Below are 15063 nucleotides of genomic sequence, written 5' to 3'. Positions count from 1 at the left end.
CGGCCTTGAACGTCATGCGCGTATATCTATCTGAAGATCCCGCACCGCGGGTTGTCAGAGCCAGACCCGTGGGAATATTACCAATTGTCCTTCCTGCCTATGTTCTTCTGGTTGGAAATCATTGCGACTAACGAAAATCTTTATATATACATTATTTGGGCGGGGCGCTGGACTTTTTCCCTTCCCTCATTCTCAAGTTAGAGACTGAGCTATTTCTTCGTTTATTCAATCTTCGTATAGCTGATTGCACTCCCTGTGCTATCGTCCGTACATACGGCCCCACCTATTTTTTATATATCACTTCTAACCAATGTTGACAACAACTCAAAAGAATAACGGTATGTAGTATGATGTAGAATCACTTCAGTGACAGTACGTATTCCATTCACTCTGCTCAAACCGGATTTCAACAATTGAGTGCGTCGACCAAGAAAGACAGGCCTTTCATACTTCTGTATCTGATGACGTGACTTCCTAAAATTTACACGACTAGTGAGAGCCGTGGCCTGAATATTTGGAATCATTATATGTTCGAACGGGACAACATGCTTCCAAACTTTGCGATAAGCATCTCGGTACCGAAATCGAATAACTGGAACGAACACGCCACGTCTAGCATCGTAAACCCATATCCCAATTCCAGAGAACTCAAAAGTCGCAATTGCCCTCGGTGTAGAGGATGTCACAGCAGTCCCATTTCTATGGAAATTGACGAAAGGATCGTCGGCTGCGTATACAAGTCTCCAGCCCACCGCAATAAAGCCCATAATGGACGAGAGACGTTGGATTGTACAAAGAGAGGATTAAAAAAGAAACGGAAGAATAAAGGCAGGACCCTGAGTTATGAAATGATAGAGGACCCCGTCGTTTTTGGCATTCAATTCGGAACCGAAAAATTTACAAGACCCCTACAGAGTAATAGGAATTGGATCTTAGATTAGCCATGTGGGGAATTCGTGTTAGCTCAACCAGACGACTGGGTAGGAGTCTGCTCAATAACCTGAGTTTTGAGTGCAGTGGTCGTTACTTGCTGACTCGAACCACCTCTCTCTACTCTCCTGCAATGTCGAGAAACGCTGAAAGCACTGACATCCCAGAACAACTTCAGGCCATTAAATCCGCTCTCGAGGCGACCAAGCGTCCTTTCTTCTGCACTGGTAACATCCCATTGGATGAGAACGTACCCCTAACTATACTTCTGTCTGAAACGTCTGGGGGATCATCACCCAAATTCACTCCCGTCTCTTTCCCGCTGAAGAATGTGAGCGAAATCGTGCCACTCGTTAATGCATCTAGTCAGGCCTCGTTTGGGAGAGGAAAAGAAGACGTGTTCGATCCTTCGTACCGTCGCGCCCTCGTGCTGCAAAAGGAGAACTTTGGAGTTTTTCCTGCAGGGAGCCTGGACCCTTACAGTCTAGGTATTATTACTTCCATATCCAAGTTTCTGCTTCCTTCGAATCTGCACTCGCCCGCCGAAGAGATGAGCGATAATGAAAACTTTCTGCATGCGCTGGAGGGAGACACTGGAAGGGTCCGGATCATTGCTTCTTTGGACAAACTTAACGTTTATTCTACTGGCGACTTCTTCAAGGGACACATCGACACCCCTCGCTCCTCAGACATGTTCGGGACACTGCTAATTAATTTGCCTGCCCCACACGAGGGAGGTCAGCTTGTGGTCAGAGCACCAGGATCGGAAAGCAGCAACAACAGCCAGGGCCGCGAGGAGTACACTACTCAATGGGGAAGCGGCGCAAATCTCGAGTGGATAGCCTTCTTTTCTGATTGTGAGCATGAAGTTTTGCCGGTCACGAGCGGCCATCGGTGAGCGTATCCAATAACCGTTTTCGCAATCCATTCTAATATTTGACAGAGTGACGCTCTCGTACACGCTCTCGTTTGATAGCACTAGCAGCGACAATTCATCATTTGGCACCGAAATCTTGGCTGAATCCTCGGGCTCCAATCACAATCTCAGCCTGCTATATCACGCACTCACTGCTCCCGGTGTTTTCACCAACATCAAACATCCTCGTCTGTGCTTCTATCTGGAACATCAATATGTGAGTCATTATCTATGCGATCATCCTCGATGGCTCATGAGTATATCCACCTAGCCCATGGCGGGGCATTGGAGAAGGCGGATTCAGTCAGTCGCAGGGTAGGGACGATGCAGCCCCTACGGCGTAGTATTTGCATTCATACTTCATCTTTTCTCTCAGCTCAAAGGTCGTGATGCCGTTCTTTATCACATGTTAATTCAAACGGGCGTCAGCGTCACCTTTCACCACGTTCTCTTCGCCGAATATGAACCCGAGGATCGAACTCGTGCAATACTCCCTCGATCTGCCCAGCTCTACACATGGAGTGAGATGGAAGGCGGCGTAAATACACTCATCCATGAACACAACGGTTGAAGCCCTCGGGTGCTAGGGATCATCGAGGTGAATGAGGACCCTAAAAAGTTCGTTAAGGTGGATTTTGTCACATACGGTAATGAGCCCTCGTTGGCGACGGCGTATGGCACTGTATGCATGGTGACAACCGCGCGGGGATTTGATGTTGACGAGCCCTGGGGACCCCTCGACGAGGATGATGAATGGCTGTGATCTGTATGATAAGGCTGCTTTTTTTCTATCAAGGCCTTCACAAGCTTGAAGCGCCTGTAAATGCGAACGGCGGACACAGTAGTAGCAACCCCTGTCATTTGTTGCATGATCAATGTTAATTCTAAACATTTGACGGCTGGTGGCAACACGAAACTCCGAGAACAATTTGGGATTTACTCAAGCACCTCATCAGTTGAAAATTAGATATTCATTATGCAATCTTAGGTCTATATACCCGACCATTTGACTAACATTGATTCCTAGATGCGAGTACTTATCCTGTCTTCGCAGGAGGGCGAGTGTAAAGCTGAGCGCTTACGTAAGTGCTCAGCTTGCGAGGACAGGATACGCATATCTAGGAATCAATCTACGTTTAATACCCTATAAGCCGTAACACCGAGAGCTGGCTCCAGTGGAAGTACCAAGCAGTGAACGAGAGTAGCAGCAGGTGGGAAAAGGTGTAAGCCCGGAAAACGAGCAGCAAGTTGGATCTCATTCACCAGAAGAGCGCGAGATACCAGGCAACAGGGAGAGGAGAAAAAGGCCATCAGGGCCCTTTTATAAGCATGGCCTAGACAATGTCCTCAACAGCGAAAGTTCAGTACAAGTACTTCCACTGAATGATCCGCTTCGTGCCCATGAATTTCCGAATCCATTAAACATCCAATGGATGTGATGGGATGGTTTCTGGGCGAGGTGATCGCCATTTTTTTTGCATCACGTGTCACTCTTTGGATGTCTGCCCTCAGTTGCCGACCACTCAGACTCGGTGACAGTCGCCCACGTGCAGTTTAGCGAAACTTTCGACGCGGTTTCAGAATTAACACCGGGTGATTGGTCTAGACCGATGACGTTGCGGCGACAGTTTTGGCTCGAACGCCACTCCCGAGGAATGTCGCCCGCATCGTCAGTCAGGACGGGAATCTGTCTGATTAGCCATTACGCAGGTACAACTTTTGGACAATACATGTAAGCGGAGCCAGATAAATCTTGTGGTCAATGTGATGGGCATCCAAAGATGAAACAGAAACAGTCAACCCCGTTCATTCTCCAAGAGCCTCAATAAAATTAGATAGCGCGGGACTGGGAAGCAGATCCAAAGGAACAAAGAAATGGGGATTACCATCAAATTAGGTTTAGATTTTTGTAATTCCCAGTAGCGTAAACAAGTGGGTCATACGTGAGGTGACTCCTGCTTAATGCATGACCCATGCGTGAGTTGATACCCCGCAACAAACAACAGGAAAGGCTTACCGAACACTCATTGCCTTGATGATATCAGCCAAACCATGATTAGTTTCGGATGCACGTCTGTTGATGCGAGATGCAGGTGCGAAGTAACCCGCTCCTGCAAGGCCAATTCTGAATTTGGGCAGCTGGCTTTGGGGACTTCGACGGGACCAGGACTTCCCAGAACCTCGTCCTTGCTTATCAGCCACTTTACGAGCCAGAACAAGTTTGGCGAGGGGTCTATCCTTGGACAAAAGTGCACGCCTAAGGAGCTCTGCTTCCTCAGCATCAGCACCGATATCAGCAGCGGGGACCTCTTCATCGCGCTTGGAACTAATTTTGTTGATTAGTTCGTCAAGGAGGCTTCGTGTGGTGAACGAAACCGGGCTCCCCGAGTCCCAATCACCGAAGGATCCTAAGCCTTGGGTCCCGCTGAATGGAAGTCGATCAGATGGTGAGTCCATGGACATACATTTACCTCAACCTCACCCGTCCCGACGCTCGTGGGTGATTTCCTCATGATGCTTCTCTGTCAGTCCCGAGTTTAAGATGTCGCCAACGCTTGAAGGCATGCACGATTAGCCCATCGTGTGTATACGTAGCGCACGATTCTTACTTGAAGGAAGTAGCCATGACTGGGAAGACCATGAAGCAGCCGATAAGAGAGGCGAATACAAATACACGCATGTTAGCTAGTACGGTTCTTGAGTAATTATTTTTGGAACGAAGCGCGACGGGAATGAGGGACGGCAAGCTGCGGACGACCCGTTAAGTTTCAGTGTCGTAGTGAGTGGGGCTGGCACGGCGGCACTCACTGTAACCAGTACACCGGGTCAGAGGGAAACGCACAACGAAATAGGTTAGAGGGCTTGATTGACGCCAGCAGCGAGGGGCTAAGCACCACAAGGACGCCTAGTTTATGTATGTTGGGGATCAAGATGCCGGAGTGATGGGATCATGATCGCAACGCTACACAGATTCCAAACAGATGGTAACGGCGGTACTGCAGTGACGGTTGGATCGAGGTCGAATAATGACGAATAGCTATTTCATGTGCGCTCAATCATCAGGCATTGCATTCCATATGGAATGAGCCACCGAAAAATAATATACTTGTCACGGGTTCATGAATTATATGTCTGACTTGTCACTGACCACGACCACGACCACGACCGCTGCCCATAACAGTAACCTAACACCAACCTAAGCAGAGCCTGTCGCCTTCAACTTCAGATTAGTTTTGCCACACCCTCATCGCCTCTGTTGTCCTAACCTCCTTTCGTGTTGTGTTTCTTGGCTGACAAAGCGCGTTGATCGCACTAACCTAGCTTTTTTCCCGTCTCTCGCCCTATAGTTGTCGCCCTAGGACCCTTGCCACCTTTGTCCCCCTATCCCCTACCTCGTTTCACTCCTATTCTATCCATCTACTATGTCCGACTCCGGAGCCCAGACTTCAAACACAGCTATTAATGAATCCGACTTTGTTTTGCCGGGGGTTGAATCCGTTGACGTCCAATCTAATCTCTCTCAAAACCAGCAAACCCTCCCATCGTCGTCGCTCCAATGCTGCGAATTACTTGTCCGCAACCTCCCAGCCACAACGCCGGATTCCGCCGAGAGTCATCTAAAAAAGGTCGTCGCTGACCTACTTTCTCGTCATACCGATCTCATAAAAGTCGCAGTCTATCGTTCCTCTACGCGTGGGAAATCTGTCGACTACGCCTATCTCCGACCCGACGCGTCGGTAGTCAATTCAGTTAAACAGGCGCATCACATGAAGAAATGGATTAAACCACTAGAGGATTTAGCCTTCGGAACAGTATGGAGTCCTATGTTTGGTGTGGATAACCTCAGGATTATTTCGCTGGTTTACGACTCAGATGGCGTTACCCCGAAGGATTGGGAAGCCCAGGTCTTGCGCGCTCTTGGCGCGGTAAACATCCGAGCTCATTATGCCAGCGTCTACGGCTCTTCCACCGCTGTGTTGCTTCATTCACAGTCAGACGTTGCCCGTCTGGTCGATTCCGGCCTGACCATCGGAAGAAAGGCCTATAGCGTAAAGTCTAAGGCATGTGTCCAACCCCTTTGGCCGTACGCGGGAGCTATAGTTGGCATGGCTCGCTATACCGACGATTTCGCACAGCAGCTTGCCAGCATGGTCAAGACCCGCTACCCTGCACAATTCATAGGCTATACGATGGAGCAAGGAAATAACGCTTTGGTGTTTTATGTCAAGGATTGGGACACTATCCATGAGATCACCAACAACGTCTCTTTCTTCTCTGAATACCTCGCGTCCTCAGAGGCCGAGATCTCCCCTCCAAAACTTCTTTATCAACTCAACGGTAAAGGTTTTTTCATACCAAGGTCCACTGCGGCCGCAATCAACACTCTCGCAGTCTCCCACGATGCGAGTATGGCCAAAGTATATGACCAGCTGGCTCAACACCGCCTTCAGGTCGAGACAGTGACTGCCGGAGCTGACCGTGCTATCACCACTCTGACTGAACAGATGCGTCAGACTAATGAGGTTGTGAGCTCTATGTCTTCTGTCGTTCAAGCTCAAAGCCACGCCGTTGCCGCGCTTAACAAATCGATGGCTGGAATGGTACACACTATCGGTGGACAGATGCAGGTTTCGGGCCTTCGTGAAGAGATTACTCTTCTTGTGTTGGAGCGGGATCACGCAAAGACGGATGCCGAGAAGGATGCCATCACCAACAAAATTATGGTTCTTCACCAACAAGTTCAGTCTGCTTCCAAAACGAATAGCGTGTTGTTCAAGAGCCTCTCAGATCTCCAAATTGGCACCAGCATGACTATCGACTGCCTGTCTCCTCAACAGGCGATTCAGTCATCGTCCATCCAATTTGACGACGCCGATATGGCCCTGGAGTCCCCGGGCACGCCCGATGATCCTGGCCCATCAGCTAAACGCCATCGTAAGGTGCCGTATCTGATGCATTCTTTGCTCTTTCATGCCTCAGTCATTCGACTACATCGATCCTTCGATGCTCTCTACCATCTAATCTTCTCTGTTCTTGGGCCCCCTTACTCACCCCCTGTTTTTCCTGCTTCTTCAGGGCTGAATTTCCGCTTGGTATCCGATCATGTTTCCCTTTCCCCTACTGCTCCATCTCTTCCGCTAGTTAACTTTCCCTCTGTCTTACCCCCGCCTTGCTTGCTTCTTCAGGGCTGAATTTCTGCATGCGGTCCGATCACATTTCGCTTTCCCCCTCTGTTCCTCCATCTGTTCCCCATGTTATTTTTCCCTCTGGTTTACCCTTTCAGTCGGCACATGCAAGTGGACCTCTCCTGTCTACTGCTCCGACCTGTGTTTCAGTGTTCTGTTCTGCAGCTGTCCCAGTTTCCCTTCCCCGTGTCTCAGTTGTTTCTTTGTCTGTGGCCTATTTGTGGGTGTACTTCTCTATACAAACCGTTGTATGGGCTTTGGTTTGCAACCCCCATTTCTTGTTGTTACCTTTCCTGTTCTTTCTCTTCTTACCGGGGGCCCAAGCGACTTCAACGGATTTCAGTGTTCTCGCGGCTAACGTGAACGGATTGGGAAATGCTTTCAAGCTCCATCTCATTACGTCCCTCATCACATCCACTCTTCCTCTCGCTTTCGTTCTATCTGAGACCAAATCAACGACACCATCTATGCCCTTGTTGAGCCTTCCCAACTATATGGTATATGAGAGTCCAGCTTTGCCACTAGCCCGGCGATGTGGGAAATGGGGTCTAGCTTTGGGAGTGAGGAAAAACTTCCAAGTTTTGCGTCGTCTCTCTGTCCCTCCAGTTTTACAGGGCAGGGTAGTTGCTCTCGACGTTATCCTAGCCTCCTCCTCTCTAGCCCCCAAGGTCCTACGGCTTTTGGGGATATATGCCCCTTGTAATGCCGCGCGGGAATCCCTCCGTTCTTTCTGGTCTGAAATTCGGAGCCTCATATTGCAAGAACCATTCCCTCACCTGTGGATGGCTGCTGGGGATTTTAATGTGACCATGGCCCCGAGGGAACGGTCATCGGGTGCTCTTTCACCAGAGGCTCTGATCTACCAAGATTTCCTCACAGCTTCGGACGCTCTCGATTTATGGTCTCTGAAGCACGACGTGGATGTCAACTCAGATTACACGCTTAGGTCTTATGCGAATGGGGCCAAGTCAGTAGTGGATAGAGCAGTGATCTCATCCTCTCCAATTTTCTCCGCATCCATCCAGACCCAGCGGGATTTCCTGGGTGCCACAGATCACCGTGCCATTCACATCTCCGCTCACATACTTGGCTCAGAAGGCCCTTCTCTTGTGCCTTTCTTACCTCAGCGTTCCCTTCCACCTCCGCGTCTGCTCTATCCTTACCCGTCCAGCTCTACTAAAGCGAAATTTGAGGATTTTTCTGGCAGGGTGGACCGTGAAATAGCGGACCAAGGGCTCCTCACTCATGAGATTGTGTCCCTAGATGAGTTCGAGATTGTCTATCGTGCTCTCTCAAAAATTCTACTCTCAGCAGGGGAGGATGTATTTGGTCGTCGAAGAGCTTTTTCGCCTCAATTACGGCCTCCTACAATCTCCTCTCCCGAGATTAGACAAGTCAACTACTGCATTCGTGCTGTTGGTGGTTTGTTGTTCCGACTTCGCCAAGGTCCTCTACCTTCTGTTCACTTTCTCCCTTTGCGACTGCGCCCAGAGTTCTTGCGTATTCCCTCTTCGATGGACCGTGAACATGCCATTGTTTTCCTCCGCCAACGTCGGAAATGTCTATTCAAGGAGCGATATTCCCTTTCAAACAGACTGGCTCATGAACGTGCTTCATTGGCACACCGTCGAAAGGTGCTTGCCGTTCTTAGAGGCCGCTCAGCGAAGTCTCTCATGCCATATGAGTTGGCAGCTGACTCGCCCTTGGTGGTAGAGGATCCTGACACACATCAGTTAGTATCAGGAGAGGAGGCAGTGAAGGATGCAACCATTCGCTACTTTACCAATCTCTATCATCATCATCCTACCCCAGAGGACAACAAACCTTGGCTTGATTGCTCCCCAGTTCGCGCACTGAGAGATCGGGTCCTACACTCTCCTTTCATATGGCCCCGCTGTGTCTCCTTACCTGAGCTTCGTTCACTCCTCCGTCGGGGTAACCCTCACCCAGCCCCAGGCCCGGATGGATGGGAGAAGTGGTGTGTTAAGGCACTGTCAGACTCCGCGTTATCCCTGGTGCAATCCCTCCTAAATTTCCAAATCACTCATTCCTTCATTCCAGCTTTTCTCAGGGATACAGTCCTGGTTACGCTTCACAAACGGGGGCTCACTACACAGCTCCAGAATAAACGAGGAATCATGTTCTCAAATCTTCTTGCCAATCTTCCTTTTGCCTGGCTGAGCTTACAATTAAATTTGTACAATGTCAAGGTTCAGCTCATTCCCGAAACTCAAGTCGCAACTCAGCAGGGTGTTCAGGGTAGAGACATGACCAGCTTCCTTGCCCAAGTTGAGGCCTGGTCCAACCGTACGTCTACACCCCTCTTTATTCTGAAGCGCGACCAACAGAAGGGCTTCGATTTCCTTTCCCCCACGGGTTTTCATGATGCCATCCTAGCCTACGGGCTGCCTGAGAGCATAATCAATCTGGACCAGTCATCCCAGCTCGATGTTCGCTGCTCTCTTCGCACCGCTTATGGCGATACTCCGCCAATCATCATTAACGGGGTAACAAAACAGGGTGGCTCGCTATCTCCTTTCAAGTCGGCCCTTACAACTAGTCTAGGTCATCGTTGGTTGTCAGAGGAGCACGGGGTCAAGATTTCGTCTATTAAGGCGCGCAATGCTGACCCCCATCGTCATGCTGATTCATTGTCTATTAGAATCTCTATGGTGGAGGCGACGGATGACTCCCTCCTTTTTGCATCTTCCATCTCTTCCATCCGCTCAATGTGTCTACTTATGGAACGTTTCCAACTGGCTTATGGTTGGTTAACGGCTTGGGAAAAATCGGAGGTCGTTGTGCTCAATTCGAGTTCCTTCAAGGCCGATTCCATCTCTATGCCAACAATTTCACTTTCTTGCCCTTCATCTCCTCTAGTCCCAATGGTCCAGGTCCCAGTTCGTCGTGATCATATTCATTTCCTCCGTGTATCCATTAATGACCCAAACTCACAGTTCAATCATTTATCATCTTTGATTTCATCTTTTATCATTCCGAAATCCTATCAACGTTTCCCTATCACAGTGATCCGGAAAATTGTTAACCAACTATTGATATCAAAAGTTCGGGCTCATTTGGCCTTGCATCCAGTCTCCCCGTCGCATGCCTCATCCCTTCAGTCACAAATCGCGTCTCTCGTCCACTCTTATCTTCCTTTCCCATTTTCCCCTTCCACTCAAGTGCTTTCTCTCCCCTCGAATCACTATGGCTTCGGTTTCACGTCCATTCCACATCTCAATGCTTCTCTTGCTCTGGCTGGACTACTCCGTGATTTGAACCACCATCTTCTGATTTTCAGACATATGTCTCTCATATCTTTGGCGGATTGGGAGTGTTCTGTTCTGCCTTGTATTTTCCCTTTTGATTCAGTTGGGTTACGTTTGTCTTTTCTCCGTCATCGGCGTTCTTTACCTTTTCTTTTTACTGTGGCTCATGACTGTCTCCGCCAACTTGACCTCCACATCCGACACATGGACCAGTCCGATATCTTGGACGGTCATGTATCACTTTCCCACCTGGCTAAGAAGTCGTCACGGGCACCGCATTCATCGATTGTTCGCTGCTATCGAGGGACATCTCACGCTTTCCTTGGGGCTTGGGGATCTTGGAGTCATCCACCTGTGCAGAATTGTTCCCCTCCCTCTTTTGGCACTTCCCTTCCTAACCCATTCCAGTTCCCTTCACCACAGTTCTACAATTATCGGGTTATGTGCCATTGGCTCGGACTTTTGTCATTGTCCGACTTGGTGTCAGGTCCGGTCTCTCTCTCCCTGCCTACTCAAGAACGACAACTCCTTGCAGAGAACAGTATTGTGGCCTTGGCTAGATTGGAAGCGTTGTTGGATCCTATTCCTTTGGATCCTGTTATGTGGGCAACGGATGGTTCCTGTCGAGAGGTTGCAGGTTCAGTAACATCTGCGGTGGTTGGGCCTCATCCTGTGTCCTTGAGAATTGTTGGGGTCAATGCTTCCAGCATTCAGGGGAGGTTCTGGCTCTCATCTCCGCTGGCCTGCTCATTTCAGCACTTGGTGTCGGGCCTTCGCACGTTTACTCAGATCATCTACAATCTGTTCGGCTCACAGAGGATATTCGTTCACACTCTCTCCCTCCAAACTTCTGGGCATACAAGAATGCACGTTCGTATTACCGTTGGTTCAAGGACATTTTGACTCGGCTAAACGGCATTCATTTCGATCATGTTAAAGCTCACACTCAGGCCGTGGACATGCCCTCAGTCTTAAACCGCGCTGCTGATCATGCTGCTTCTCTCGCACACTCTCGTCCTTCAATCGTTCCGTTGGCTCCATTGCCGACTTTCACCATGGATGCCTTTTCTCTTTGGCGTCCTTTCCTGGGTTTCATCGAGAATAATGTGTTATCCTTTGCATCTTCTCAGTGGTCTGAGAAGTCAGCGAGGCACTTATTCTGGACTTCACACCAGCGAATGCCTGGTTTTCAGGCAATGACGAGCCCTTCTTTCCCATATGAACGAACGAGTGCGGGTTTTTCAGCATGTGTTCAACTGTATGCCCGTTCGGGGCAGCTTCCAACTCGCGCTCTTCTGCATGCAAGAGGGTTGGTTGCATCAGCGCAGTGTAGATTGGGTTGCATTTCCGCAGAGTCCATGCACCATTTGTTTTCCGAATGCCCAGTGTTCCGAAGTTTTCGCATATCCGCAGTGTCAGGGCTCTGTTCTAGAACCAAGGAGTTACTGGAAGACAAAGCTTCCGAGGCATTGCAAAGGGCAATCATCGACTTCATTCCAGTTTTGTTTTCCCCTCAATGTTCTTCTCACGACTCTCATTTTTGGCCTCATGGAGCGAATTTGTGGTATTTAGGACACATCCCTTTCATCCATCGTCGCTTTCCGGCTTTGTCCTCGCGTTGCGCATCCGCTATGGGACATGTGTGGCATTCCGGGTTCATTCATTTGGCAGGGAGAATTTGGGGTTTTATTTTGGGTTTGGGGGGAGATGGTTAAGGGCCGTCGAAAGTTAGGAAAGTAGTTAAGAAATTGGTCGGAGTGTGTTGGTTTTCACTGTGTTTTCTATGCGTTGTTACGGACCAACGAGGTCGGCTTGTATGTCTTACCTTAGCTGCTTTGTAGCGGAGTTGGCCGAATTTATTCGTTTATTCGTTTATTTGTCTGACTTGATCGACATACTCAAGTCCGGATTCAAATTTTGTATTACAAATGTAGAAGTCACGCTCTGCTTTCAATACAAAAGTCACATGCTACACGGGGATAAACCCAAGTCCGGGTTTAGGCATTTGCCGGAGTCTGGGGCCCATGCGAGGTTCCCATGCAGAAAGGAAAAATCTAGACATGTAAACCGGTTACTTTGGTATGAGGTCGGCACCCAAGCCGGTGTTGGATGTAACCACTTATATATTACTTCGCATGTAACAAGAATGTTGGGTGTTGTGGTTCAGATGGTGGAGAGTTAACTTGGGGTTTTCATTTTGAAGCCACGGGTTCGATTCCCACTGTGTACATCTTTTTGTTTGTATTCCAACCTGGGCCAGAATACTTATATGAAGGCATGGATTCGGTTCCATCCCTTTCCGATGTCCTAATTTACTGGCATTGTGCATAAAAAATTCCCACTGCAACCAGATGGGAATGCAAAAACCAAAAAAAACAAGCAAACAAGATTTACCCCTAGTGGGAATCGAACCCATGGCTTCAAAATGAAAAGTTAACTCTCCACCATCTGAACCGCAACACCCAACATTCTTGTTACATGCGAAGTAATATATAAGTGGTTACACCCAACACCGGCTTGGGTGCCGACCTCATACCAAAGTAACCGGTTTACATGTCTAGATTTTTCCTTTCTGCATGGGAACCTCGCATGGGCCCCAGACTCCGGCAAATGCCTAAACCCGGACTTGGGTTTATCCCCGTGTAGCATGTGACTTTTGTATTGAAAGCAGAGCGTGACTTCTACATTTGTAATACAAAATTTGAATCCGGACTTGAGTATGTCGATCAAGTCAGACAAGTCAGACATATAATTCATGAACCCGTGACAAGTATATTATTTTTCGGTGGCTCATTCCATAATTCCAAAACTCGACCGCCACTCAAGTAACACCAGGTGAAGGACGTTGTCAGCGCATTATTCAAAGCAAAGTACAACTTTTAGGCAAAACCAATAAGATGCACAGGCGTTGTGTAACATCCACTAGAACCTGGTCCCTATCGCAGCATCTAATCCTGCCGGATAGCAATGGATGAAGCAGGTGACAAGATCACGGAGACAATAAGTCAGGAGATAATGATCTGCAGAAATCGAGCGCAAGGCGATAAAAAATACTGGAAAGGCTACAAGGCACGTTGCACTTCCGGATACTAGCTACAGGCAGACGTGTTGATGCATGCTGAAGGGAGTTGGAACGTGGCGATTTGGATGGCTAAGACCATGCAAACTTCGCACGATCTGGCAGTTTGGCTGTAGCCCTCAAACAGCATCCCATCATTCCAAACCTTGTGCATTCCACTCAATCGATTGCATCATCACTTCGAAGGGCGTATAATAGTTCCACGAGGTCATCGAGCGTCATTCGGTGAAGGGCTGAATATCCAGTGGTTCCATTCAGCGATCCCCTTTCTAAGGCCAAACAGCTTACACCGACTCTCCTTATGCTGTTCCCAGCATCAAAAATGACGGATCCACCCACAAAGTTCATCAGCCTCAAAACCCTCAAGATTCACAGTACGCGCGAGAGTCTTTACGTCGTTATCAGTGGCAAAGGTTCGTCAGAGTCTCGTTTACAGGTCAGGCCAAATAGCGTTACGTTGGAATTTCAGTATATGATGCTACCCAATTTCTGGACGAGGTGTGTAACTTTTCCTACTACTGGGGGTCACGCTCTCAATATTTCCTCGTGATATGCGTCGCAGCATCCTGGCGGCGACGAGGTTATCCTCGCTGAAGCTGGTCAGTCCCTGGTTATTTTTACTTGGACGTGTTGTTCTTCCTCATAGGCCTGGCATATCTGTAGGTAAAGACGCCACAGAGGCATTCGAGGATGTTGGACACTCGGACGAAGCACGCGACTTGTTGAAGGGTTTGTATGTCGGTGATTTTGACGTGAGTGACATTCGCGTGCTGCGTTCTCGCTTCATCTCCGCCTCACACTGAATCTTTCCGGAAAGAATTGGGGTCCTGTATGCGGACGCCTCGAAGAGGGTCCCGCAAAGAGTCCCACAAAGCAAGTACGCTTGATTAAAAGAATTTCAATCGACTAATAAGCCAGTTATCTGCTTTATAGCGCAAACCTCTTCCTCTTCTTAATTGCTCTCTTTGGCATCATCCTCGCCTACCGTTACTACCTTACATAAACTTGCCATCAGATCGGACATTGCATACATGATTGCATTGGAATTGTTCCGCGACACAAACTGTAGTTTTTGCCCACATCATATTTCCTTTTCAGTTGAGCCGTACAGTCAAGGACGGACATCGATGCGAGATGTCGATTTCGAGCTTGTTCTAATATCGTCCTAAGTTGAGCGCAATAAATACTTTACGCATCCATGGACAGGTGCTGCCCATCCTACAAGATCCAGGGAGATAATAGATCAAAGGACTTGCCCGTCGCGGTGCTCGCTTGGCGAGCGGTTTTGGGAATCATTTGACCAATAAAAACACCGTTGGCTGCTTGATGAGGAAGGTGTAGCAATAGTACGTCTTGGTCTCTGAAGGACCACAATTGTCGCGGGTGGTGGCTCAGGAAGGGTGGCAAGGGAGCAAAAAATGCGTGTGTCCGGGACTAAAGGCGGTCCAACGGTGCGATGATGGGCCATCGAGTGATACGGACTCGACTATTGATCGCAAGTGGATGGGCGCACCGGACTGGAAATGATCCCAATTCCAAAACAGTCGTATGGTGTGCGCCAGTTAGCTCAAGTACTATCAAATGGCGCTGCAGCAGGCTGCAGCTTTGGGTAAATGAAGACACTTCGGCCGAAAGTTTTCCCATCACGAGTTCACATATAGAGGAAACAACCGAATCCGGCAA

The 15063-nt window shown here is 48.8% G+C and overlaps 7 protein-coding genes across 7 annotated transcripts; 5 read left to right on the top strand and 2 right to left on the bottom strand.

Moving 5' to 3' along the window:
• The first annotated feature begins 906 nt into the window (after positions 1-906).
• On the top strand, positions 907-2716 carry EI90DRAFT_3036722 (uncharacterized protein). The gene is made up of 5 exons (XM_039058723.1): positions 907-1824; positions 1874-2063; positions 2105-2161; positions 2223-2412; positions 2434-2716. The coding sequence occupies exons 1-5, from the start codon at positions 944-946 to the stop codon at positions 2607-2609; spliced, it is 1494 nt and encodes a 497-aa protein (XP_038922107.1). The 5' UTR covers positions 907-943; the 3' UTR covers positions 2610-2716.
• Positions 2717-3452: 736 nt separating this feature from the next.
• EI90DRAFT_3036720 (uncharacterized protein) lies at positions 3453-4933 on the bottom strand. The gene is made up of 5 exons (XM_039058722.1): positions 4655-4933; positions 4456-4593; positions 4329-4400; positions 3864-4271; positions 3453-3804 (listed from the first exon to the last, which is right to left on the bottom strand). The coding sequence occupies exons 2-5, from the start codon at positions 4524-4526 to the stop codon at positions 3735-3737; spliced, it is 621 nt and encodes a 206-aa protein (XP_038922106.1). The 5' UTR covers positions 4527-4593; positions 4655-4933; the 3' UTR covers positions 3453-3734.
• Positions 4934-4961: 28 nt separating this feature from the next.
• On the top strand, positions 4962-7280 carry EI90DRAFT_2104785 (uncharacterized protein). The gene has a single exon (XM_039052593.1). The coding sequence runs from the start codon at positions 5269-5271 to the stop codon at positions 7036-7038; it is 1770 nt and encodes a 589-aa protein (XP_038922105.1). The 5' UTR covers positions 4962-5268; the 3' UTR covers positions 7039-7280.
• Positions 7281-9872: 2592 nt separating this feature from the next.
• Positions 9873-10571, top strand: EI90DRAFT_2826791 (uncharacterized protein; the record flags this gene model as incomplete). The annotated part of the gene is made up of 1 exon (XM_039053591.1): positions 9873-10571. A coding segment is annotated over one exon (699 nt), but the record flags the coding sequence as incomplete, so codon positions are not given.
• Positions 10572-11164: 593 nt separating this feature from the next.
• Positions 11165-11734, top strand: EI90DRAFT_2826951 (uncharacterized protein; the record flags this gene model as incomplete). The annotated part of the gene is made up of 1 exon (XM_039053592.1): positions 11165-11734. A coding segment is annotated over one exon (570 nt), but the record flags the coding sequence as incomplete, so codon positions are not given.
• A 1832-nt stretch (positions 11735-13566) lies between these two features.
• Positions 13567-14581, top strand: EI90DRAFT_3036713 (cytochrome b5-like heme/steroid binding domain-containing protein). Its single transcript, XM_039058721.1, has 6 exons — positions 13567-13793; positions 13850-13878; positions 13943-13979; positions 14044-14132; positions 14198-14253; positions 14314-14581. Exons 1-6 carry the CDS (start codon positions 13682-13684, stop codon positions 14381-14383), a joined length of 393 nt encoding a protein of 130 aa, XP_038922102.1. The 5' UTR covers positions 13567-13681; the 3' UTR covers positions 14384-14581.
• Positions 14319-14988, bottom strand: EI90DRAFT_3036711 (uncharacterized protein). The gene has a single exon (XM_039058720.1). It carries the CDS (start codon positions 14846-14848, stop codon positions 14624-14626), a length of 225 nt encoding a protein of 74 aa, XP_038922101.1. The 5' UTR covers positions 14849-14988; the 3' UTR covers positions 14319-14623.
• Positions 14989-15063: the final 75 nt, after the last annotated feature.

Source organism: Cantharellus anzutake (assembly GCF_015039405.1).
Source record: "Cantharellus anzutake strain C23 chromosome Unknown EI90scaffold_5, whole genome shotgun sequence".
NCBI classification, from domain to species: domain Eukaryota; kingdom Fungi; phylum Basidiomycota; class Agaricomycetes; order Cantharellales; family Hydnaceae; genus Cantharellus; species Cantharellus anzutake.
This window is presented reverse-complemented; position numbering and strand designations above follow the sequence as displayed.